At 53.5% G+C, this 24,715-nt stretch overlaps 2 protein-coding genes across 6 annotated transcripts; one reads left to right on the top strand and one right to left on the bottom strand.

Moving 5' to 3' along the window:
- The first annotated feature begins 1,234 nt into the window (after nt 1–1,234).
- On the top strand, nt 1,235–9,960 carry ICMT (isoprenylcysteine carboxyl methyltransferase). The gene is made up of 5 exons (XM_072819904.1): nt 1,235–1,456; nt 2,209–2,297; nt 3,127–3,296; nt 4,052–4,269; nt 6,516–9,960. The coding sequence occupies exons 1-5, from the start codon at nt 1,262–1,264 to the stop codon at nt 6,696–6,698; spliced, it is 855 nt and encodes a 284-aa protein (XP_072676005.1). The 5' UTR covers nt 1,235–1,261; the 3' UTR covers nt 6,699–9,960.
- On the bottom strand, nt 9,449–24,486 carry RNF207 (ring finger protein 207). 5 transcript variants are annotated; one of them, XM_072819892.1, is made up of 19 exons: nt 24,350–24,486; nt 23,134–24,243; nt 22,352–22,484; nt 21,127–21,271; nt 20,952–21,033; nt 20,802–20,877; nt 20,595–20,720; nt 20,139–20,185; nt 19,794–19,866; nt 19,637–19,705; nt 18,923–18,991; nt 18,705–18,802; nt 17,916–18,102; nt 17,576–17,761; nt 17,243–17,294; nt 16,626–16,743; nt 12,130–12,210; nt 11,427–11,631; nt 11,228–11,254 (listed from the first exon to the last, which is right to left on the bottom strand). In XM_072819892.1, the coding sequence occupies exons 2-19, from the start codon at nt 23,322–23,324 to the stop codon at nt 11,249–11,251; spliced, it is 1,944 nt and encodes a 647-aa protein (XP_072675993.1). In that variant the 5' UTR covers nt 23,325–24,243; nt 24,350–24,486; the 3' UTR covers nt 11,228–11,248. The 5 variants fall into 5 exon arrangements, with proteins under 5 accessions (XP_072675996.1, XP_072675993.1, XP_072675995.1 ...); XM_072819894.1 differs by having other exon boundaries at nt 23,134–24,268; nt 24,350–24,441; XM_072819896.1 differs by having other exon boundaries at nt 22,394–22,484; nt 23,134–24,458.
- Between the last annotated feature and the right edge of the window lie 229 nt (nt 24,487–24,715).

A 24,715-nucleotide genomic window follows, 5' to 3' on the forward strand; every position in this document is an offset into this window, starting at 1 on the left:
TTGCTTACTTGCCTTTCTCCTCCTCATCCCTCTGTGAGCTCTCCCGGGTGAGAACAGGAACCCTTTCAAAACAAGAACAGTGTCTGATTTAAAAAGTAAATGTGGGGATCCCTGGGTGGCGCAGCGGTTGGGCGCCTGCCTTTGGCCCAGGGCAGGATCCTGGAGACCCGGGATCGAATCCCACATCAGGCTCCCGGTGCATGGAGCCTGCTTCTCCCTCTGCCTATGTCTCTGCCTCTCTCTCTTTCTCTCTCTGTGACTATCATAAATTTAAAAAAAAAAAAAAAAGTAAATGTGGGGGATCCCTGGGTGGGTCAGCGGTTTGGCGCCTGCCTTTGGCCCAAGGTGTGATCCTGGAGTCCCGGGATCGAGTCCCGCGTCGGGCTCCCGGCATGGAGCCTGCTTCTCCCTCTGCCTGTGTCTCTGCCTCTCTCTCTCTCCTTCTAGGTCTATCATAAATTAAAATAAGATAAAATAAAAATAATAAAAAAGTAAATGTGTGTTGACCGTGCGCAATGTGGAAAATGAAAGTCACCCGGGTTCTATCACCTGGAGATGACCGCTGTTAAAAAAAAAAACAAAAAACAAAAAAAGAAAACTGTGGCTTCTATCTCCGTCTTTTCCCCAGGCTCGCGCGTTTGCTTTCGCAAGACCGCCCGGTAAAGTTTCGCATTCTGAAAAAAAAAAAAAAAAAAAAAAAAAAAAAAGTTTCGCATTCTGCCTTTGGAAAGCCGTGGTGCAGGCTGAGCTCCTCACCATTGGCCAACGTTCCCCCTCGGTCATCCGCGCGCGGGGGGCAGCCCGGGCACCCCGCGGGCCGCCCCGCTCCTGCCTTGCGCGCCCGGGGGCGTCCGCTGGGCTGGGGGCCGCGCGGGGCCGGCCGAGGGCGGGGTCCCTCCGCAGGCTGGGGCTGCCTCCTGGCAGACGCCCGCGTGCGCCCCTCGGCCCGGGACCCGGGTGGCCGGCGCCCGCGCCCGCGCCCGCGCCGGCCGTTTGCCGCTAGGCCTGGGTCAGGGGGTCCCGGGGGGCGGGGGAGGGCAGGGAGAGGGCTCCCGGGGGCCGGCGGGGCGGGGCCGCTCCCGCCAAAGCCGAGCGCCGGCCGCGCGGCGCGGCGATATCGCGAGAGCTCGCGGGAGGCGCGCGGCTGCCGGCAGCGGCGCTTCCCGGCCGGCGGCGGCGGCGGCGCAGTGCGCAGGCGCGGCGGGCGGGTTTCCCCGGGCTACAGCCGGCGCCGTCGCCAGCTAGTCGGCCGCCCGGCGCCATGGCGGGCTGCGCGGCGCGGGCTCCGCCGGGCTCCGAGGCGCGCCTCAGCCTGGCCACCTTCCTGCTGGGCGCCTCGGTGCTCGCGCTGCCGCTGCTCACGCGCGCCGGCCTGCAGGGCCGCACGGGGCTGGCGCTCTACGTGGCCGGACTCAACGCGCTGCTGCTGCTGCTCTACCGGCCACCGCGCTACCAGGTGCGGCCGGGCGGAGGCGGGCCGGGCCGGGCCGGGCCGGGCCGGGCCGGGCGGGTTGGGCGCGGGGCCCCGTCCCCTCGGGGGAGCTGGGCGGGGAGCTGGGCCGCCTCCCCGGGGCGTGCGCTTGCTCGCTGAGCTGCGGCGGCGGCAGGGACCCCGGCGCGCCCGGCTCCGGCAGAGTGGGTGGGAAATTGCAGTCGGCGCGGCCCCGCAGCTGCGGCAGAGGCGCGTGGGGTGCGGAGGGAGCGGGCCCACGAGCTCCTTTATGTAATCGAAGGTGTGGGGACTTACCTGCTGCCGAGGCTCAGGTCGGATGCCCCCGCACCTTCCTGGAGGGGGCCGGGCGCAGAGGCCCGCTTGCCCCGACCACATTCGCAGCGTGGTCCGGGGAGAATCCGGCCGAAGGTTCATGCGGTTTGCCCACGGCTGGCCCTGACTAGTGACAGCAATAAGAGTAATGGCAACCGGAACTTACAAGGCACTCACTCTTAAGTGCTTTACGTGGGCGCTCCTCGCAGCAATCCTAAAAGGTAGCTGCGTTCTGTATGTAGGCCGGCCGGAGGTCCAGAGAGGCCGGGTAACGTGCCCATGGCCACACAGCCAGAGCGGGGTGGCTGCGGGATCTGAACGCCGGCACCCCTGCTTTGCCCTGTTAATCTCCGAGCCCGCCAGCTCTGCCTGTTTCCTAAGGAGTAGGGTGTGTGCTCAGGGAACAGCCAGGTAGGTGACTGAGCTTTCTTGGTCTGTTCCAGATAGCCATCCGAGCTTGTTTCCTCGGCTTTGTGTTCGGCTGCGGCATGTTGCTAAGTTTCAGCCAGTCTTCTTGGAATCACTTTGGCTGGTAAGAAGGACTTTGGGAACAATGGTTTTGAGGCAGGGGTGGAAGGATCAGAGGGTCAGGACTGGTATTTCCTCATCCCTGTGTCTCCTCTTTGGCCGAAACCTGTTTAGGATCCTATCCGGTCTCTAACTTCCACCTAGAACTTGTGCCCATTGGTTGCTTCTGTTGCAGGCACAGACAGGTCTCCCTGGCGCCTTCCCCGTCAGTGCCCTCATCAGTACTGTGGCGAGCCCTTCCCAGAAGAGGTGACAGGAAGGGGCAAGGCTCTGGCTCATCTTCACAGGCCTTTTCCATCTCTAATTTCTATTAGGTCACATCTAGTGCATCCCCCACGGCCAGTGTAGGATTTTTCCCCTACGCTATGATTTCAGGCCTTTGAGCCTTCTAGTCCCTCACCTGGATATGAACCAGTGGCTTCAAGGTAAAAAGCTTTATCTCCTGTGATCAATACTCTGAGCCGTCTAATCCTTCTTTGCTGGAATTACTTGTTTTGTTGAATTTTTGTATTCCACAGACGTCGCTGATTTGTTTTGATTATGTCCCACTTCTGTATTTTTATTGTGTGTAGTATCATTTTTAAAGGACGGAAGGGTTCATAATGCCTTCCCACCAATATTTGTTTGGCCTGTTACATTCTACGTGTGGATGCCTGATGTCCACTCTCAGGCGACAACAGGAGCTCCTCCCGTTGAATTAATTATAAGCAGAATTCAGAGAATTCCGTAGAATTCACAGACAGTTCTGCTGAACCCAAGTCTGTACATTGACTTATGACTGACCTGATTCCCTTGCCCCCCACTTACCTTTCTTTCTTTTTGTTTTTTAATAGGTATATGTGCTCCTTGTCACTATTCCATTATTCTGAATACTTAGTCACAGCAGTCAATAATCCCAAAAGTCTATCCTTGGATTCCTTTCTCCTGAATCACAGTCTGGAGTATACAGTAGCTGCTCTTTCTTCTTGGATAGAGTTCACACTGGAAAATATCTTTTGGCCAGGTCAGTGTGTCTGTTCTCCCCTCTGGAAGGGAGAAGGGTGGTTTTTGTGCAGGCCTGAGGGCAGTGACATGGGTTCACCTCTCAGGTATAATCTCCTGGAGCGATTTTCCCCAGATCTCTGTCCTCACTAAGCTCTTTATAAAGGACAAGCAGAGCTTGTGAATTCCACTTCTGGATTTTGAATGGAGGACATGTTGCCTTAAGCCTTCCATAACATACTGCATTGTCTGATATGAAGTCCCAACCTGGGATAGCCATAATCCTAATTTTACAGTCAGCCAACTGCATCTGCTCATTTTCTGTGACTTGAGACTTTTTCACGTGAAGATTTTATTAGTGAAAACCTCTCAAATTGAACTTTCTGCAGCAAATTAAGTAAAATATATGTGGTTCCCAGGATTCAGTAAAGGGCCAGGGTGGGAAACACTAGATCCTTCTTTGCTTCACTTAGCTGTCCTTGTCCCCAAGGAAAGGAGGGGGGCATGTGGCAGAAGGACACGGATGGGGAGCCCATCAGGTCTTTGCCATGAAGCTCTAATTGGGTTGTTGGCACTTTAAACAGATGAACAGCACAACTTAGGGGAATGTGTTTTGCTTATAATTAAATTTTAATGTGATGACAAATGCTAATTGCCCACTAGCATGTTTCCTAATGTTGCTCGCCTTGGAAAAATAGGCTAATTCTTAAGCATCCACAGGGGGAGCTCCACAGTCCCATGTCTTCACTTCCTGTTTGTCACATGTCTCTCCTCCAGAACTGAAGCAGATCACCTGGCTCAGTGCCATGGGGCTGCTGATGGTGGTCTTTGGAGAATGTCTGAGGAAAGCAGCGATGTTCACAGCTGGCTCCAATTTCAACCACGTGGTGCAGAATGAAAAATCAGAAACCCACACTCTGGTGACAAGTGGCGTGTACGCTTGGTTCCGGCATCCTTCGTATGTTGGGTGGTTTTACTGGAGTATTGGAACCCAGGTACAGTATCAGAAATGACAGTGGTTGCCTTTAATCTTTTTTACTTTTCTTAAAACTTGACAATTCACATAACATAAAATTCACCATTTCAAAATGTACAGTTCAGTGGATTTCAGTGGATTTATTATGTTATGTTGTTGGTCTCCTTTAAATAGGTGCATGAGCCACCTGCCATGTTTCAAGTGAGAACAAAATAAAATGCAGAAGAACTGATGTAGCCCTTAATGTTTTTTTACTATGTACCTAAAATCTGGATGTTCTAAATTTGTAAACTCCTGACAATTCTAGGTGCTGTGACCCCCATCTGCAGTACCCTTTCCCTGCTTCTTTAAGTTCGATCAGGAGCACTTCAGTGGGTGCTTTGAGGAGAGAAAGCCTTCTGCTGCTCAAGGGGATTCTGATTTTCATTAGAAGCTGGTATTGATGAGGCCAAGGTCATGGATTAGATTTAATATGAGCTACAGAGGCTTGTTCTATCTCAGTTTAGAGACCGAGCCTTGTTTCCTGCCCATTGGCTCTTGAATACATTCTTTTGGTCCTAGAAAGACCAGAGAATGTGACCAGAGTTTAGGAAACTCCTCATCTCTTTGGGAAAATCCAGTCTGGATTTTCCCAAGCATTCCATTGGCAATGCATGATCTGTTGGGGACTCTCTACTGACCCCCGATGGTATAGAAGGAGCAGGATACTGCACAGGATTTACTTTAATACTTGTGTTTCTGAAACTTTAGGATTCTCCTGCATCAACAATCATATTCCCTGGGAATAAGTTGATTGTAGTTGAATCATGTCATTTACCATAGATGCTACCCACATACAGAAGTGCTCTGTGACCATAGGTCTCTGTGCCTGTGACCTAGTACACATGTGTATAAATATGGAACAGGTCTTTCCCAGGATAATACTTGTCATGTACAAAATACTTATTCTATCTTGTTACTTGTAATGCTATTTATGATGCACTGAATGGATTTCAGGGCTCAGGAATAGGCTGCATTTGGGAAATCCCGCTATAGGATATGTCGAGAAGCCGCACATGTGTGCTGGCTGTGACGGCACAAGCTCCAGCATCACTGACAGAGCCAGTCTGGCTCTCACGTTGACTGCTTGGCCTCTGCCCACACACATTAAGTGAGGAGGGCAGTGCCTCAGAGGTTCACCCTGAGAGCTTATTCATTGTAAAGGGCTTAGCTTATGCTTGAAATACAGTTAAGTACCTAGTAAGCAGTGATAGGAATAAGAAGTCAAGGACATGTGCCTGGCTTTCTGGGTGAAAGTTGCCCACTTGTGGAAGATACGTGTCCGTGGGGGTCCATCAGAGTGGGCAGGAGTGGAGTGTTGGGTTTCCCACACAGCACAGAAATTCCTGAGAGCTGGAAGATGTTTTTGGCCTGGAGGGACTATTTGGCAGTGGATCAGTGGGGAGGATGTTCTCAAAGTAAGAAAACCACAGAAGTAAAGATGTGAGAGAGAGGTAGTCAAAAGTAGGTACAGTCCAGTGGAAGGGGACTGGAGGAAGTGGCCAGGGCACTGCTTTTCTGGGTTTGGGCAGGGGAATGGTTTGAAGAAAAGTGATTTCATGGTAGCAGTGTATGTGGTACAGGGCTAGGCCGGGGGGGCCAGGGGCAGGGGACAAGGCAGTTGAGAGGTGAGGGTGGCGTGCATAGAACAGGAAGGGGCAGGCTAGGAGCCCCTGGGGTGGGGGCAGGAGTTGCTGTCACCACCCTGAGGACTGAAATCCAAGAAGTTGATCTTTTAATTTTTTTTAGATCTGTCTCACATAAGAGGAACAACAGAATAGTGTCTGAAAAAAGCTACCGAGGGGTGCCTGGGTGGCTCAATGGTTGAGCGTCTCCCTTTGGCTCAGGGCATGATCCTCGGGTCCTGGGATCAAGTCTCACATTGGGCTCCCCTCATGGAGTCTGCCACTCCCTTTGCCTATGTCTCTGCCTCTCTCTGTCTCTCATGAATAAAAAATTAAAATTTCTAAAAAAGAATAGAGAAAGAAAGAGAGAGAGAGAAAGAAAGAAAGAAAAGAAGCTACCGTGATGAATGTTTAGTTTGTTTGTGAAGATAGTAGTAAGGTTTTAGCGAATGGCCTCAGATAGCAAAGACCCCAATAGGATTTTAAGAGTCCCTGGGCCCTTGGCAGGAAATCCTCTGTGGATATTCAGGAGCAGCAGGTGCTGCTGGAGTTCTCAGTGTCGGGACACTCTGACCCTGATCAACTTCGTGTCCCCCGCCAGGTGATGCTGTGTAATCCCATCTGTGGCGTTGGCTATGCTCTGACAGTGTGGCGATTCTTCCGAGATCGAACGGAAGAAGAGGAGATCTCATTAATTCACTTTTTTGGAGAGGAGTACCTGGAATATAAGAAGCGGGTGCCCACAGGCCTGCCTTTTATAAAAGGGGTCAAGGTGGAACTATAACACTGCAGGAGCGGGCCAGGCTGGGCCGAGGGGCCTCCACTCTGCACGTAGCCCGGGCCCACGCTGCCTCCGGTCAGCCACTCTGCCGAATGGAGTCTCTGAACCATTTTCTATGTCACCAATTACTCTTCTGGAATATCACTCAAGACCAAATGGTCAGAAGGCCTTAGGACCAAAAGACCCCACACCCTAGAGCAATCTGTTCTTGGGCTGAATCAAGGTAGGACATAGATCAAAGATGGACAAGGAGCAAATAACAGCAATACTCTACAGTGCCCCTCCAGAAGGGCCCTGGTGAGAACCCAGGCCACGCACCAACCCCCACGAGGTATTTAGTGTAACCAAGACCCCTGAAGAGAGGTGGACTCATTACGTTGAGTAAGGCTTCTTTGGCAGGAAGGGGTATGTGGGCAGCAGTGCTTAGTGTTAGAAATACATTCAAAATCCTTAACTGAAAAACACAAACAGCACAGCTTCGACCTCCTTATTTCTGTGCTTAAGTGCATGAGCATCTATACAGTTTTAAAAATAATTCTTTATAAGGCACTTTGGCTCTTAATATATTTAATCGTATTGACATATCTATTTTTTATAAATAGCAGTATAAATTCAAAGGGGATTCGGTGTTTTGGCCCCAACTTTTGTTTGGCAGAAAGGCAGCATGGACACCACCAGGCAATTTGGCTGAGTGGCTTTGTGTTCACAAGGGCACCCACGCCAGGGATACTGTGGGCCCCTGTGGCTTTCTCTGGGATCTCGGCTCCTGCTCTTCTCCCAGGAGGGGCTGGTATCAGTGGCACGCTTGTCAGAGATGTGTCGTTTTTCTTTTATCCAAGAAATGCTAACTGCACACCGCTCTGTGTAAGGCATTGTTAAACTTTGGGAAGTACTGTTCTCCATTTATTTGGGATTTTAGTCTCATCGCATCATAGCTTATATTTTTGTGTTTCAATTGAAATCTATTAAGTATTGACTTCTATGTTCTGTTCTCAAAATTCCACCAACACTAATGCCATTTCAGACTGTCTTTTCCAAAGGGGTTCAAGCATCTATACACAATTCAAGCAAGACAGCTCACAAAAGTCTTAAATAGAGCAAGTGATCCCAAATGAGATTTAGTCAGTATTTTTTTCAAGTCTGGGGAGAATGGTTGGCTTTAAACACATCAGCTTTAAGACCCTTGTGAATCCTGGACAAGAGAGGGCCTTGGTCTCCACGTGAAATCCTTCCTGCAGTTCGAGGTGGCGCGAACGAAGCCCGCGCATGAAGGCAGCGGCCGCCCCTGGCTGCAGTGCTGCCTAGCTGCCACGCTGCACGCACCCAGCGGCTTCAAGGAGCCACTTAACCTTTCCGTGCCTAGACTCCCCATCCGTAGAATGGGGTCAATACCACCTACCTCATAGGGGTGTTGTGAAAACTTAGAAGAACAACGTCAAACCTTTTTAATACATAGATAAGAGAGATGGCATAAATGGAATCTGTACTGTGTGAGATTGCACAGACATGGACCCTGGTTAGCTGTACCAGACCCTGGAAATGTGTGTTCAAAAGAGCATGTTACCAACTCAGAAATATTATTGATTTCTAGATTTCATGGCCTAATGAATTTTTTCGTTATTATATATACCAAAGAGGTTTACGGGTTTGTTGATAACTGGAATGACACTCTTCTGGTGTGAGTGGACCCTACCATTGGCCCTTGAGAGGGCCTCACACCCAGGCCGGCCAAGGCCACTGCTGGAGCTCTCAGCAACGGGTCCCACTGACACGAACACTCCCCAGTGGGACGTCCACATGCACTTACTCTGGGAACTTCAGTTGAATCAGTTCTGATTTGTTCTCCAGACCACACTTAGCAAAGTAAACTCCACTCATCAGGATTACAGAATGGAGGAGGGCGTGGCTGGGGTTTCAGCAGCCACCCCCAGCTCCTGGAGGGAAAGTTCTGTGCTGCATATAGCAGGATTGGATCCAGCTTTCATTCCCAGGGGGATGCTGTGAAGTTATCTTTAATAGATGGAGAGCAGCTAATGATGGCCCCTGGCTCTATGGACAGAAAGTTGGAAGATGTTGGCATTTGGTGATCTCAACTTTGTCTACCTGCTGGAGTTCACGAAACCCACCTTCTTGCCAGGCCCTTGAGCTCAGAAGGTAGGCCTGGTGTTTTGTAGTGAGATGCTGCCATTTACCACCTGGTCTGTAAGAGCAATCCCCTGGGCCAGAGTAGGGAGACACTCCCACCCTGACTTGTATACCCAGGACAGAAGTCAGCAGTTACTTAGGGAGAAAAGATGAACTACATAGGGGCAGGACTTGGCAAGTGATTGACTTTCATCTAGTACTGACATTTCCAGATTATTTTTAACTTTGTAAATTTAGCAATGACAGTGTACACAGCAGAGAATCAGGTTAATGAAGTACAGGGTTTTTGGGTATTCCCAAAAGCTTTTTGGGTAAAGGCCATATCACCAGTTCCCTCAAATTAAGAAACTGTCAAGAGATGACTTACTTTTTCCATTGTGGGTTTTAAAGTGGAGATTCTTAAATGGAAAAAAGGCAATGCACAGAGCAAAGCTACTTTGAAGCAGCGTAAAATGAAACATTCTATGAAGCTTTGCAGACTGGCTGAGAATAGCAGTTTACAGAAAAGGGGTAGTGAGTAGGGTGAGCTTGGCTGAAAGCAAAAGGCAGCATACCCCACTGTCCCTTCATCATTTGTAGGAACTGCTTCTTGAGCCTAAAGACTACACTTTATTATTAATCCTTTCCATTTATTTAACACTCTGAGTGATTGACATGATAGGAAAATATTCCTAAATCAATACATGTGTTAATAGCTTAGGCTCCGGAGGGTTGGCCGTAGCTCAAGCTCATCTGGTAGCAGTCCCTCTGTAGTAGGTACAGTAAACCACTGTCCCTTCTCTGCACTTTCTTACTGCCTTAGATACTCGTGCTCTCCCACCGTATCTCGCTTCTATAGTGACTTGATGAGGTTGGTGGGAGAGGCTTGCTCTCTGTGCCCTGCTGTGAGAGCTTGACGCGTTGCCCTGGGCTTGGAGGGCCAGCCTTCAGGGTGATCCCAAGCGCTTGCTCTAGAGGAAGCCGTCCCGTAGCTAGGAGAGTAATTTAATGGAGTAATTATTCTACTCTTCTTTTTACATGCAGAAATGTTTATTTAAATATTTTAAATTGGATTTTCTTTCACAGATACTGAATATTCTTTCCAATTCTTAAATAAAACTGTACTTGATTTCACTATGAACCATAGTGTGATTGTCTGGGATATAGAAACTAAGATCATGTCACCTCTGGCTAAGAAATGTCTGGTACCTACAGCACAAAACCAGATGTATTTTGGTTTGGTTTGGTATTTTGGCCCACTCAACTCCATTCTGAATTCTAATCTCTAACCAGTTCCTTAGACAGGTTCCTCCTGCCCTTTAGGCTCCTGTGGGTTTGTGATGCTCTTGAATGAGAATGCCAATGCTCCAGAACAGCAGGTGCAGAGGTGTTGGGTATTGATGTGATGTTTTCATGTATTCATTGTGGGCCGACCTGGCGTATGGAAGCCATTCACTGTTGGAACTACCGAATCAAGCTGGATATCTGCTTAAAATGTGACTGTGTGGGCATTTTACCTCCAAAACTTTAAATTATAGGTCATCTGGGTTAATTTTCCTTTTTAAGCACCTGAAGTTGCACCTGATAGAAGCAGCACTGTGCAGGAGTGGGAAAGTCACTTCTGGATTGTCCTTTACTTTCAATAGAAGGTGAACACAAGAGAGTGACAGTCGTCTGGAAAAGCAGGGAAAAGTTGTGGAGAAGTTGTCGCGACCATCTCCTGCCACACATGCCGCCAGCCTCTTCTCCTTCACTTGGTGAACTCAGTACTTGCCTGAAAGGAGAAAACTGGAGCAATGGTTTTTCATTTTTGCTGAGTCAGTGCTTAGATTACTGGGTAGAACTTGCCAGCAGGGCCATGGTTCAGGACACCCTGAATTCATTTGAGGTGGAGCAGGTGCCACACAGTATTGTAGTCTTGTTATCTAAAGTTTAGACAGGTGCACCCGCACACAGACGTTACAGAGGTGCCAGAGTGGTGAAGGACTTGCACTGGATGTTCACTTTTTTCACATTTTCCACGTGGACTGGTCGTCCCCAGTGTCCATGATGAGGACCAAGGCTTTGTGCAATGTGAACGCAGGGAAGAGTGAAGCTTAGCTCACTTAGCCAAAGAATCTGAAATTAGGACCCATCAGACTCTGGATTTTTCTGCTGATTAGTGATTACCCTTTATTTCATGATGGGAACAACTTTTTCTTAAACATTCCAGTCTTGATGTGCATGCTGTAAAATGCCCAACCCTCAGGACCAGTCCCATTTGCTAAGTCGGGTGCTCTCTCCGTGTGGGGACATCACCCCCATTTTTCTGCCTGGGTCTATGAGGATCTTTATTCTTGAGTGGAGGCTCTTCTGTGAGGCTGTTCAGAGTCCTGCTGTTCCCTCTGGGTTCTGGTATTTTCTCTCTCTTCTCTGTGACACTCACCAGGTCATTCCTAAAGAACACTTGACATGAGTTCTGCTCGCCACCCCCCTATGCCAGCGCTGACATCCACTGAGGCTGAGGTTTGTGGAATGCTAAGCCTTTCTGGAAGGCACCAGTGGGTGAACCAGAACCTTATCATCTCCTAAAGCATTCTTCTCTCATTTCTAATGGTTTTTAGTTACCAAAATATCAGCAAGCAGTTCAGGCCTTCTCAGTGCCTTGTGGTGACAACAGGTTTGAACTGACAGCCCTGGAGCATCTGAGCAGAACGTGGTGGCAGGGAGAGTGAGACTAGTTTCTGTTCTGTCTCCAGCCTCTCTAGAGCAGCAGACTGCTCCAGGCCCTCCAGGACCTGCCAGCTCTGATTTTCTGCAGTCCTCTTCTCCCCTGTGACGAGCACACTTCACTGAGAGCAAAATACTAAGAGAGCAGCCTATGACAGCGATGTATCTGTTCCCTGCGCATTATTTTTTCCCTCTGGCAAGTATTTTGGCAAACACCGTGTCTCCAGTGAATAGTGATGCTCTCACATCGAGAGATGAGCCTCAGTCACTTTTTCTCATTTAAGTGAATCTGAGTCACTTCGTGTAAGTGCATGTGAGGCCAGTCTGCTGTGCTTGCAGCCCTCAGTGTTGTGCGTGCTACAGGCAGCAGCCAGGGCCATTTATAATTCTAGAATGCAGGTCACATCTGTCATCTCTGAATACACTGTCCAGGTTGGGAACCTCTCTGGCCCCGTTTTTGACAAACAGACCCAGCCAAGGCCGTAGAGCTGGTCATCGGCAAGCCTGGGCCAAATGGGAAAACCTGGGGCCTGTCTCTGTGCCCCATGTTTGTCCCTGAGATTGAATCACTTACCACTTGGACTGGAGAGACTTGCCTTACCTGGCCTGAGTCTCACCGTTGGTGCTGTCATCATGCATGTTTTGTAGGTACCCCAACTGCTCGTCCGCTGGCACCTGAAACCTGTGTGAGAGGAACAGTTCTCAGGAGGCTTGAAGGCAGCAGAGTGGGCCACTGCCTGTCCTTTAGCTCCCTCTTTAGTCAGGACCAAACTGAAAGAGACAATCCAGGGCCTGCCTAGGGTTTGGATCCTTAGATATTGACTGAGAACCGGCACTGCTCTCATGACAGCTATGTTGTGGTCAGGAAGACCTGCTGAGGTTGGGAAGAAATCATTACAGGGCCAGGCAGCAGGAAATGGCAGGAGTGGAGACCTGTGACAAGGATCCCTGGGACAGTCTGAAGCAAGAACATTCCAGGCAGAGGCTAGGAAGGGGGAAATGGTCTGACTTCTGGGGAACTGGAAGACCATTATGACTGGGGTGGTGAGGGGCTGGTTGAAGGTGGACAAGGAGGGTCCCAGAAGGGCTGTCAGGACCTGGAGTAATGGGAATTTTAGGCTTTAAGAAGATTGCTGGCCATGGAACACCCTAGAGGGGCGAAAGAAGGTCAGTGCTGGTGGCCTGGCCTGGGGCTGCCATGGGGACAACACTGGGCTGAGACTGTTGTGTCAGTAGGACCTGGGGGTTGGTTGGAAACGGAGTGAGGAAAGGAATCAGAAGTCCCTTGGTCTTCTCACTTGGCCATCTACGATGGGTGATGTGATGCCATTGGGGGATCTGAGGTACCTATGATGTGTCCCAAGTGGAGACCCCCAGGAAGGGGCAGCTAGGAGCCTGGAGCTCAGGAGGGCCTGTGCTGGGGAGGGCTTTGAGATTGTCACAGTGGGATTTTAAAGTTGGGAGACTTCTATTTTGTATTGGTTTTGTTTTTTTAAGATTTTTAAATTTATTCATGAAAGACACAGAAGCAGAGACACAGGCAGAGGGAGAAGCAGGCTCCCTGTGGGGAACCTCATGCAGGACTCGGGGATCAGGACCCGAGCCAAAGGCAGATGCTCAACCACTGAGCCACCCAGGTGCCTCTGGATGAAGTCCCTTAAGCATAGGGTGTGGGATGAGCAGAGGCCCTAGGACTGGGCCCTGGGGAAAGCTGATACTTGGGCACCGAGCAGAGATGGCAGAGCAGCCAGGCAGTCTAAGAAGGGACAGCCTGAGTGGCAGGAGGGAAACAAGCATGGGCTGCCTCGGAAGCAAGAGAGGAGCATGGTGAGGTCAGCAGCCAGACCCTGCTCAGAGGCGCTGCTGAGAGACCAAGTTGCAGCCAGCGGTTGCTGATGACAGCACTGTGGGAGCAGGCTGGGGGAAGAGATGGAAGAGGAGAAAGGAGAGGCAACAATGCCAGACACCTGGTGTCCTGGGAAGGGACGCAGGCAGCCTCCCACCACCCTCCAAACCTCCAGGAGCGGGGCTGTAGCCTGAGCTTTCCCTTTGCCAACACTGACCAAAGGCGCCATGTCCCTCCCCAGAGACAGGTGGGCAGGAGCATGTTATGTGAAGTAGCTTCTCACCGAAGCAGAGCACCAGAAGAAAATGTGCACAAACAAAAAAAGAATGAGGCTTGGTACATGTGCACAGCCTGAACAAGCTGAGTAGGCAGCACGCAGAATGTCACCTCCACCCAGAGGCCCCTGGGGACAATCACTTGTTCTATCCAGTTTTGAGGTTTTATAAATGGAATTGCATAGTATGTGGAGTATGAATGCCAGGTGACGACTTTGAATGCCAGGTGAGGAGACAACATTGCAACCAGGCCTGGATAGACCAGGATTGCATCACAACGGTGCAGGAGCTATGCCGAGTCTAACCTCTCTCTGCACATGTGCCAGGAGAGTCACTTGAAGGGTGGCTCAGCAGTTCTGGACGAACATGTAATTGCACACACTTTAATCTCCCTTCTTCCTCAAACTTACTACAATTCTAGTAAAAAGGCCAAAACAATGGGAAGAAAACTCCAGATTGAGAACAGAAAAGGATAACACCAAAATTTTGGAAGCTGGAGGGCACGCGGACAGCGGTTAACTACCTCAGTAGACATGAGAAAGCTGAGTTCAGAATGGACATCGGGACCAGCCGAGGCCCAACTTGGTTCACACCACCGAATCCTAGGGGACCCAGCAGCTGGCAGCCCCCTCGCCTCTGCAACAGGGAGGCCAGGACACAAGTTGGGGGTGGGGTGACAAGACCCCTACCTTGGAGCAACTGCCGCTCCCCTACCCTGCAGCCCACAAAGGGTTAGCCTCTGGGAGGTGCCACACGGGTGAGAACTGCAGAAAAACCGGTGTGCCTGCAAATGCCCCCCATGGTGGCCTTCAGGAAGGAGACTAGGGAAACACAAGAAAGCCCTGCCCACCCCAATCCCCTGCATTGAAGTGCCACTGATGTGCTCTGAGCATCAGTCTGCTCCTGCCCTCCTCCACCCCTGCTCCTAATCAAAGACCTGAGAAAAGCCTTTAGCATGGAAGATAGAAAACCAAACAACAACTTGGAAGAAGCTGACAAGGGAGAAAGAAACAACACACACCTATTAGCCTCTGAGGGGTAACCATGGCCATGAACAGCAGAAGGCTATGAAAAAAGTCCAAGGTAGAAAACGAGCTCTTGAGATCCCTGGGTAGCTCAGTGGTTGAACCCCTCCCTTTGGCCCAGAGTATGATCCTGGAATCCTGGGATTGAGTCCCACATTGGGCTCCCTGCATGGAGCCTGCTTCTCCCTCTGCCAGCATCTCTGCCTCTCTGTGTCTCTCATGAATAAATAAATAAATAATTTTTAAAAGATTTTATTTATTTATTAATGAGAAGCACACAGAGAGAGAAAGAGAGGCAGAGACATGGGCAGAGGGAGAAGCAGGCTCCATTCAGGGAGCCCAACGTGGGACTCGATCCCGGGACTCCAGGATCACGCCCTGGGCTGAAGGCAGCGCTAAGCCGCTGAGCCACCCGGGCTGCCCAATAAATAAAATCTTAAAAAAAAAAAAAAAAGAAAAAGAAAACAGGAGCCCTTGGAAATGGAAAGCAATGAAAATTTAAAAACAGCTCTTGGAAACGTTCTTCAAAAATTAACTCAGTAAAAAAAAAAAAAAAAAAAAAAAAAAAATTTAACCCAGTAGAAGGGTTGGAAGAATAAGGACATCTCACAGAAAGTACAGCAGAGAGAAAGAGGAGAAAACACTGGAAGGCAAATCAGAGGGCCAACCCAGAAAAGCCAATCTCCAGTCATGAGCATTCAGAAAAAGCAAAAATGAAATCAACTCACTGGTTCAAAAAGACATGTGTCAAAACTAAAGGACATGAACTTCCAAACTAAAAGGACCCACCAGTCCAGTCCTGTCTAGTGGATGGAAGTAGACCCTCACCAGTGGGAAGTTTCAGAACCCTGGGAGCAGGGACGCCTGGGTGGCTCAGCGGTTGAGCATCTGCCTTCGGCTCAGGGTGTGATCCCATGGTCCCGGGATCGAGTCCCACGTCGGGCTCCCTGCATGGAGCTTGCTTCTCCCTCTGCCTATGTCTCTGCCTGCCTCTCTCTCTCTCTGTGTGTGTGTCTCTCATTAATAAATAAATAAGATCTTAAAAAAAAAAAAAAACCCTGGGAGCAGAGGAAATTCCACAAGCTTCTAGAAAGAATAACTAGGTCTTGTCACAAGGATGAGGAATCAGAACACCTTCAAACTTCTCAAAGGCAGCCTAGGAGGCTAGAAAATAATACAACCATGCTGTCAAAAAAAGAGTAATTTCCAATCTAGAATTTCAATCTAGAATCCGATACCCAGCAAAACTATCAGTCAAGTGTGAAGGCAGAATAAAGACGTTTCAGACTGGTGCTGTCCAAAATATAGACCTCCTGTGGCCCCTAGTTCAAAGAGCTATGGTGGGGGTGATGGACTACACCAAGCCATGAAAGAGGAAATGTGGGTTATAGGAAACAGGTCGCAGGCAGGAGCGAGGCAAATGGGAGTCCCCCAAAGGGTGGCAGAGGAAGAGCTCAGGCTGAGGGCTGTGCACCCGACCAACAGGGCAACTAGCTCACCCTGGAGCCAGGCACGCTGAGAACCTGCCACCAACATCCTTCTGCCACTGTAACACTTTCTGATGCCCAAGTACAGTGCTAAGAGCCTAGCCTTGTCTAGACTTGGCTTAACCATGTAGTGAGGAACCTCTGCTCTCTCTTCTGTCCTGCTGCCCAGATCTTCTGAGGGCCCTTATGAGGGCCCTTATTACACCCCAGAGAACTATCTTTTGCTTTGACCTATACCTGAGGGCTAATGGTGGGCGATTTTGTACCTAGAAGCAGAAACCCAGGCAGCCCACTCATTCTGTGTTTTTGGAGATGTCTAGAACCTGATCTGCCCGGAGGCCCTGAGTAAACCCTCATCACCTGACCCACGGACGTCCTGAAAAGAGCTCTTCTGGATGTGTGGCTCCTTTCCCACACACATTCTGAAGCATCTTAGGTCCCCTGCATACACCCCCTGGTCTCACCTTGGCTCCAGCCGCTCCTTCACCTTGGCAATGGAGCGGACGTAGGGTGTGATCTGCTTGGTGAAGGTGGTCAGATATGCATTCTCTTGCTTCAGCTGGAGAAGGTCATGGAGCTGGGCTGTGGGGGCCAAGGCCAGAGCATTTGGTCTTGTCTTACTGGCTTCAGGTTTTTACTGTCAAGCTGGGCACCACTGAAATATCCCAACTACTTCAGCAATTGCCTCTTTTTTTTTTTTTTAAATGATAGTCACAGAGAGAGAGAGAGGGAGGCAGAGACACAGGCAGAAGGAGAAGCAGGCTCCATGCACCGGGAGCCCGACGTGGGATTCGATCCCGGGTCTCCAGGATCACACCCTGGGCCAAAGGCAGGCGCTAAACCGCTGCACCACCCAGGGATCCCAGCAATTGCCTCTTAAAGAGCAACCTAAGACTTGTGAAGGCATCCTGCTTACCTCACGTGCATCATTTTGGGGCATTAGTAATTGTGGGGCAAAGTCAAAGACTATGGGGAAGAGCACAGGAGCTTGTATCTGGTTAGTGGGTAACTGACTTCCTGCCCCGCCAGCTTGTGGGTTAGCTCCAGGACAGGGGTGCACCCAGCAGCAGTTTCCTAGGACCTTCGTAAATCTCCTGTTCGTTAGCCACCCGCTGGTAGGATTCCTCCCAAATCTGAAAGAGAAAGTGAGTTGAACGTTACAGATGGCCATGAGTTGGAATTTCCATTGGTGGCATTTCTGTCCTCTAGCGTCTCAGAGCCATAGGGCACCCCGAGCTAGTTCACCCGGTTCTAGGAAACAGAGACCCAGGATCCAGAGCCTGCCACACCAGTGTCTTCTGGTGGACCAGGCGACGGTCCTCTTCCTCTACCCCTTTCCTGTCTGCGGGTAGCCCATGTATAAGTGGACAGGCAGGGCTGCAGTGGTGTTCAGTGCCTGGGCAGAGGGGCTTACCTCCTGAAAGACTGCTCTCATCCCCTCCAGGGCCGCATACTCTGAGGCAATCTGTGCGTCCACCTGCAGGGACCTGTGCAGGATGTCTCCCATGATCTCGGCCTTGATGAGTGAGTGGTGCTTGGTGAGGCCCCGGTGCAACTCTTGTACCTGGTCCTTCAGGTTCTGTATCTCTGCCTGCAGGCGCTGTGCACAGAGACCTGGTGAGCCCCTGTGGTTCCTGCAAGGCTGTGTTCACCATGGGGGCCAAGTGGCCAGGAAAGATTCGGCCACTGCACTTTGGTGAGAGGAAGAGGGGGACAGGGCCTTTCCCAGCCTGCAGGTCTTTGGCCCCACTCACCCGGTAGGAGCCCTCATAGTGGCGGCAGTGCTCTGTGAAGGCTGTGTCCTCCCCCTCTGCCAGCAGCACCTTGGTGCTGATGGACCGGTGCAGTGTGGGCTTTTGGACCAGCGACCCCAATGTCTTTCCCACTGGGGAAGGGCGGCTGGGCACCATCAACACCTTGGAGCCTGAGCCTGCTGCTAGCCTGAGGAGAGAGCTACTGTGAATGCGGTGGGGGGGGGGGTCTCCTCCAGGGTCTCAGCCTCTTCCCCCTGGACTGCACACCACAACCACCCAGGAGCTCTAAAGACGCCTCTCTGCAAGGCCCACCGAGACCAAGGATGTCAGCGTGGTATTTTAAAAACTCCCCAGGGACATGTCAGTGTATGGACAAGAATCCTGGCTGGAGAGTAAACTGTTCACTCACATGTGGGACTTTGGACATTTGGCCTGACGCCCTGTCTCCCTTGACTGGGGCCCTGGGGTCCCTGGCACATACATCCAGCTCAGGCATTTCTCTGAAGTCCTCCAGTGTCTCTGGCTCTCCAGACTGGGGCCCGGATTATTCCTTATCCCAAGCCACCCCTTCAGTCTCTATATGCTGCAGCCTGGTGGTGGAGACTGCAGTGGCCACTGGGGACAGCACCCAGGTCCTTCCCATCCTCTCCTAACCAGGCTCTGCGTCAGGTCCCTAAGGGACTTCCAGTCTTTGGGGAGGGTGGCAAGCAGCCTGTCCCTGCTGCGAGGGGTACCTGGTGCCACCCCACACCTCATTCTTATGGCAGGGAGGGCACCCCAGCTGCTCACATGTTGGTGCTGCTCCCAGCACCTGTCACCTGGTGAGGCCCCAGCAGCAGCAGTGGCTCCAGGCAGCGTGCAAACTCAGCGCGGTAGTCACTGGTGATCTGGGCGACAGGAGCAGGTGGTGAGGTGGCTGTTTTGGCTGCCGCCCACCCACCCCTCAAGCCCACCCACCTCTCAAGCCCACTCACCCCCCAAGCCCATCCCTTGCACTGCCCCTGTACCTTGCTATTCTGTGCTGGCCGGAGGTGCTGGGGACGGGTGACAATGCCCTGCAGCCTCTCCATCAGCTCCTGCAGCAGGAGGAGGATGCTCAGGCCAGTGTAGGAGTGGGGGGTGGGGGGCAACAGTGAGGCCCAGGGCCCTGCGGGCAAGGCTGTCTTTGGCACTTTACCTGCTGTGCACTGGGGGCTCCAGCCCTTCCCTGGGACCATCCCAGAACCCCACACCACCCCAGCCCCAAACCCCAGAGGAAAGTTGGGGGTGGCTGGACTCCAGTAGACACTCCACACTTTGGGGGAGTAGAAGCTCATGCTCCTTTTCAGGCTTCGCTTTATTTTATTTTATTTTATGATTTATTTATTTATTGAGAGAGAGAGAGAGAGAGAGAGAGGCAGAGACACAGGCAGAGGGAGAAGCAGGCTCCGTGCAGGGAGCCCAACATGGGACCCGATCCCAGGTCTCCAGGATCACACCCCGGGCTGCAGCAGCGCTAAACCGCTGTGCCACCGGGGCTGCCCTTCGCTGTCCTTTTAAAAGGGACACAGCTGCCCCCCAAATGGTTTGCAGATGATGGCATGGAGGAGGGGAAGGTAAGTGCAGAGAGCCCTGGTCCAGCCAAGTGGCAGGCTGCCAAGCCCTGAGGTGGCAGTCTTGAGTGTGCAGGGTGGGCTTCTGGTGGGAAGGGGGGAGACCCCTCAAGAGCTAGGGGGACTCACATAGCCCAGGTCCAGGAACTCAGCCTTACTGGCCAAACTGAGGAAGGAAGAGCAGATGACCAGGTGGACCTGTGGGAGGGACACCACTCAGTACCTGGCCAGGGGAGGGAGGCCTCCCAGCTGGGGTGCCCAGCCCTGTATCCCTGGTTCCCCTTACTTGCAGTGTGGGCAGTAGAGTGGCCAGATGGGAGAGCTGGTCCTTGAAGGCCTTGTCCTTCTCTTCATATTGGCTGGGGGTGGGAGGAGTGGGGGGCAGGCAGCCTCATCTCCCAGGGGAGTGCTGCTCACCCCCACATAGTGGGGACCTCAGAAGCCAGAAGTTCCATCTCCCCACCACCTTTGTCCATCCTTCTCCATCACCACTTCCCTGCATCCTGAGTCACCCTGCCATCCTCACCCAGAGGTCTCGCTCCCCAGGGTGGGGCAGGGTCTGCCCAGGTCCAGGCAGTGAGGTAGGCGTATAGAGCCAAGGCACAGGGGTGGAAACCCCATCACCACTCACCTCTGCACAGCCTGCAGCAACAGCATTTTCTTCTCTGCCAGTTTGTCCTGAGAGGGACAGCGGGCTTCTGACTGGGCATGCACCCACTGCCTCCCAGCACTCTCACCCACTCCTGGGTCCTAGCTGCACAGGGGCTGGCTGTGTCTCTGTCTCTGGCCGCCGCCGTCTTTGGCCTCCTAGCTTTCCCTTCCTGCATCCCACCACCTGAGAGCCCTGGTGCCCTCACCTGAAATGTCACCTCCTGGGGGAAGCCTCCCACCCCTCCCCACTAGCACCACCTAGGGGTGGAACTCATCTGGCCACTGTGCCCAAGTAACCCCTGGAAGTAGTTCTGTGCCTGCTACCCTGCTACACAGTGAACCCCACAAGGCCAGGTTGGGGGGGGAGGGTTGTGGGTACCAGGTCATGGCTGATGAGGATGCTCAGCCCGTGGGGTCCAGTCCCCACTACCCTCACCTGCATGCTGCCGAATAGGGCATGGATGGCGGCCTCCTCCTCGGCTGCACTGCGCCGCACCTCCTCTACCATGGCCTGCAGCAGCGCGATGGCCTCCCGCGTGGCGGTCTGCAGGGCCTTCACGGCCTGGCAACAAGGCGACCTCAGCCAGGCAGGCGCGCACATCCCGGGCCCCCGGCGCACTGGGTACCCCGCGCTCGCGCTCACCAGCACCGCCTGCTCCAGCCGCTCGCAGCCCTGCACGTATGCTGACTCGAGGTCCACGCAGTGCGCCCGGCTCTCCCTGCGGGGAGCCCGCGTGTGAGCCCAGCTCACGGCCGCCCTAGAGCCCCCTTGCCTCCCGCGCCCTCTACCCACCCCTGCATGTCCCGGAAGCAGCGGATGCACAGCAGCGACTTCTTGTCGGTGGAGAACATGATGTAGGGCTCCGCGTGCAGCGCTGCGGCGGGAGCGCCAGTGAGGGCTCCGGCAGGCCCGCCACAGTCAGGCCCCCGCAGGCCCCCGCAGGCCCCCACGGGCACGCCGCACTCACTGCACTTCTGGAGCACGTCGCGGCTGCGCTGGCCCAGGGCCACGATGTCATGGCGCGCGAACATGCGTGCCTGGTGCGTCTCCTCGCGGCAGCGCGCGCACAGTGGCTGCCCACACGTGTTGCAGAAGTACGTGGTCTCCGCATCCTAAGGAGGAGGACCGAGCGCGGCCTCAGCCTGCCCTCGGGCTGCTGGGGAGCCTGAGCCCGCACCAAGCAGTCTCAGCCTGGGGCAGGCACGGCTACAGGTGGCCCTCTCCTGCGATCCCCACGCTCTAATATACCCCGTTTACAGATGAGAAGAGACAGGGAAGGGGTGGGGACCTAAACAGTTCACCTACAACAAACTTTCTTGCTTGAAGGCTTTCCAAGCCCTCCTTGGCACCCTCAATAGTGGCCAGATGAAAGTGGCCACCCCGGCCACGTGGAGTCACACATGGCTGGGAGAGAAAAGGGAATGAGGGTCTATTGTTTCCCTTCCCTAGGCGAGGGCGGGGGGGGGGGGGGGGGGGGGGGGGGGGTTCCAGGTCTTGGACCGCAGCTGTGACTTTGACCCCAGCAGTGGTTATGAGACCACAGACCCCATTTCCTTACTTTGGCATTCAAGGCCATTTCCTCCCCTATTCTCCCTACCTTCAGCCCCTAACCTCCTGCTGGTTGTTTCTCTCCTGTTAGATCTCACTCATCCCAGCACTTGCCCAGCACACTCCGAGCGTTTGCTCCTGCAACACTGTCCCCCTGAGACTTGGGATACCGAATCTGGCTTCCACAGGTCAGAGTCTGGAAGCCTGGCCTCTGCTCCTTAGTCTTTTATAGACTCAAGGGGTGGGCAGGAACACCCCTTCCCAACAGCACATTGTCCTCCCTTCCCCTTGGGCTGCAGGTAGCTGCGGATAGCTACCCAGGTAGCAGAGGCCCTCAAGGACAGGCTCAAGCCAGAGCACTGGACTCCCCTCCCTGTGCCAGGCCTCAATACCACCCTGGGTTGGGGACCAGTAATTGAATGACTTTAAACTCTGCCACTATCTGGCTAGTGTTTCAAGTCACTTATTCTGGACCTCAGTCACCCCACCTGTAAAATGGGGCCCACATTTGGGATGCAGGGTGCTTTAGGTTTTGGAGAATCCACTGACAGACAACTGTCTAAGGACATGTTGGGCACACACTGGGAGCATCAGGATTGTCAAACCTGGCCCCCTTGTTCCAGCCCACCCCCAGCCATCCCTGCCTGCTTAGTGCACTCCAGGTCACAGTTGGCACAGTGCACCACCTCCGTGCCATCCCCTGAGCTGGCCACCAGGAACTGCAGCAGCCGATCCACCGGAGGGAGCCCGCTGGGGCCCTTCACCGCCGTCTGGTGTCTGTGGAGAAGCTGCAGCCAAGATCCAGATGCCCCTTCCCAATGGCTCCCTATCACCATTCCCACCCCCCACATTCCAGGCTGGAACTAAAAATAGGGTGGGGCATCTGCTATAAATAGCTCAGCTAGTACTCACTCTGACTCTGTCCTTCCCTCTGCCCAGTCCTGGGTGAATCCTGGGGGCTTTGGGGTTGGCAGCCTGGGATGTCAAAGGTAACCCCCCCACCAGCAGCCCCTCACTGCATTGCACAAATATAAGGACACCACTTGTAACTTGAGCCAACATAACCTGCTTATGTTGACCTAAGACTCAAGGGATCCCTGAAGTGAATTTCTGGGAGCATTATAACTGCTGTGCTGCTATCCTGTACTGCACCTGTACTGCACCAGCATTGCGACCTGACAGGATCCGGGTTCTAGCCTCCCTCTTGCCTCCTGGCTTTCTATGGAGGGCCTTTGGCCAGTCACTGTGGACCTCCGAGAGCCTGCTCTGTATAATGGGTGGGATCCCGTGCATTCTAGTGCTGAGGGGAGCGGGCCAGGTGCAGCTGGGAGTCAGAGCCTTGCCGGCCCTGCACCTGTTCCCCAGCCCCACGGAGCCAATCTCCCGGGGTAGGGTGGGGTGTCCGTTGGGGCTTTGAGGCACTCACTGGCACAGCGGGCAGGCGAGACGACCGTCGGTGGCGCGGCCGCGCAGGCAGCCGGCGCAAAAGTCGTGGAAGCAGTCCAGCAGGCACGGACACTCGAACTGTGCGTGGCACAGCGGGCACACCAGCGGGTGGCCGCTCGCGGCGTCCAGGGCACCCAGGCCGTCCAGGGGCGCGAAGATAGCGCCCGACATCTTCTGGGAGAGCTCAGGAAGGCGGCGGACGTGCCCGGTGCGGGGACCCGCTGCGGAGCCCGCCAGCGCCCGGCCACCCAGTCCTCCTCCGCCTGCGCGCGGCTCCCTCTTCTCTACCTGGATCCGACGGGGCGTGCAGCGATCGTGGAGCGGGAAGCAGCTAGGCCCGGGCTGGGGTCTGGAGCGTCCAGAGCAGGGAGAAGGGGCAGGGGGCGAGCGGAGGGGTCCTGTGCGCGCTCCCCTCCTCTCCGCACCCCCTCGGTGGTCCTCGAGGTCGGGCCGCAGGACCCGGCAATGCGTCCCGGTCTATCCAACGCCTAGCCTCTCCAATTTCCACTTCGCCTTCCTCGCCTCACTCCCACCCCAGGAATTCCCGTCCTGGTGTCCTCTGGGTGACCTGCAGGCGACACCCCTTCCGTGCGGGGCCGCAGCATTGCCCGGGCGTGGTGTCCTGCCCACCCTTCCCAGGCCGGCCGCTGCGCCCAGCTAGGGATCCGGCCGCAGAGCCGAAGGCCGGGCTGGAAAGAACGGGGCGTGGGTTCGAGGCTCGGACTGGCCCCCGCCCGGGATGATGGAGCCGGGATCCCGGAGCCGCAGGAGCGCCGCACGGGGCGGGACCCGACGACCCAGACTCCGGGCTCTCCAGGGGTGCGGAGGCACCCTGGCTGGGCCAGCTCTCTCCCTGCGGACTGGAGCTGGGACGCGAGTGGGTCAGCGGGTCCCCATTTAGTCCTCGGCCAATCCGGGGCGCCAGGGAGCAGCGACCGCCTCTCTGCAGACAGCGGGTGCTGGAGAGAGCGTGGGGGCTGGCGCGGAATCCCAGGCCGGCCCCTGGCTGGTTGGGGTCCCTAGGCCAAGTCACTGACCTCTCAGAGCCCCAGAGCTTGGGTGAGTCAGGGACGGCCTCTTGGTGCTGCGCCTGAGTTTAATGAAGTGAAACGCGCCTACTAGGCTTCTAAATAATTAAAGCCCCAACCCCCATTACCATCCGAATTCCCCAAAAAGAAAGGCTGGGCGTGGGGCACCTGGAAGGCTCAGAGGTTGAGTGTCTGCCTTCAGCTCAGGTCGTGATCCCAGCGTCCTGGGATCAAGTCAGGCATTAGGTTCCCCACAGGGAGCCTGTGTCTCTGCCAGTCTCTCATGAATAAATAAATAAAATCTTTTTTTTAAAAAGGGGCTGGGCTTGGGAGGGAGAGGAGGTTCTGAGCTTTTTCTGGCAGGTCTCCCTCTGCTGTTCTTGGCCTGGCTAGTGCTTGTTTATCCCAGAGTGATTTTCTCCAGAGTGCCTTCCATCCTTATGTCATTATCTGCCTTCTCTGCACGTGTAAACCTGAGCTCTGGGAAAGCAGCCTCTGTCTCTGCATCTCTTGAAATCAGTCAAGCTGAGAGCC

This window comes from Canis lupus, chromosome 3 (genome assembly GCF_048164855.1).
Source record: "Canis lupus baileyi chromosome 3, mCanLup2.hap1, whole genome shotgun sequence".
Lineage (NCBI taxonomy): Eukaryota > Metazoa > Chordata > Mammalia > Carnivora > Canidae > Canis > Canis lupus.

Excerpts from the sequence above, each read along its gene's own strand:
- ICMT (XM_072819904.1), top strand. The coding sequence starts at position 1,262 with ATGGCGGGCTGCGCGGCGCGGGCTCCGCCGGGCTCCGAGGCGCGCCTC. Across the intron at positions 1,457-2,208 it reads ACCGGCCACCGCGCTACCAG|ATAGCCATCCGAGCTTGTTT; the intron begins GTGCGGCCGGGC and ends GGTCTGTTCCAG. Across the intron at positions 4,270-6,515 it reads ACTGGAGTATTGGAACCCAG|GTGATGCTGTGTAATCCCAT; the intron begins GTACAGTATCAG and ends GTCCCCCGCCAG.
- RNF207 (XM_072819892.1), bottom strand. The coding sequence starts at position 23,324 with ATGTCGGGCGCTATCTTCGCGCCCCTGGACGGCCTGGGTGCCCTGGAC. Across the intron at positions 21,034-21,126 it reads CGACGTGCTCCAGAAGTGCA|CGCTGCACGCGGAGCCCTAC; the intron begins GTGAGTGCGGCG and ends CTCCCGCCGCAG. Across the intron at positions 17,295-17,575 it reads TGAGAGCAGTCTTTCAGGAG|ATTTGGGAGGAATCCTACCA; the intron begins GTAAGCCCCTCT and ends TTTCTCTTTCAG.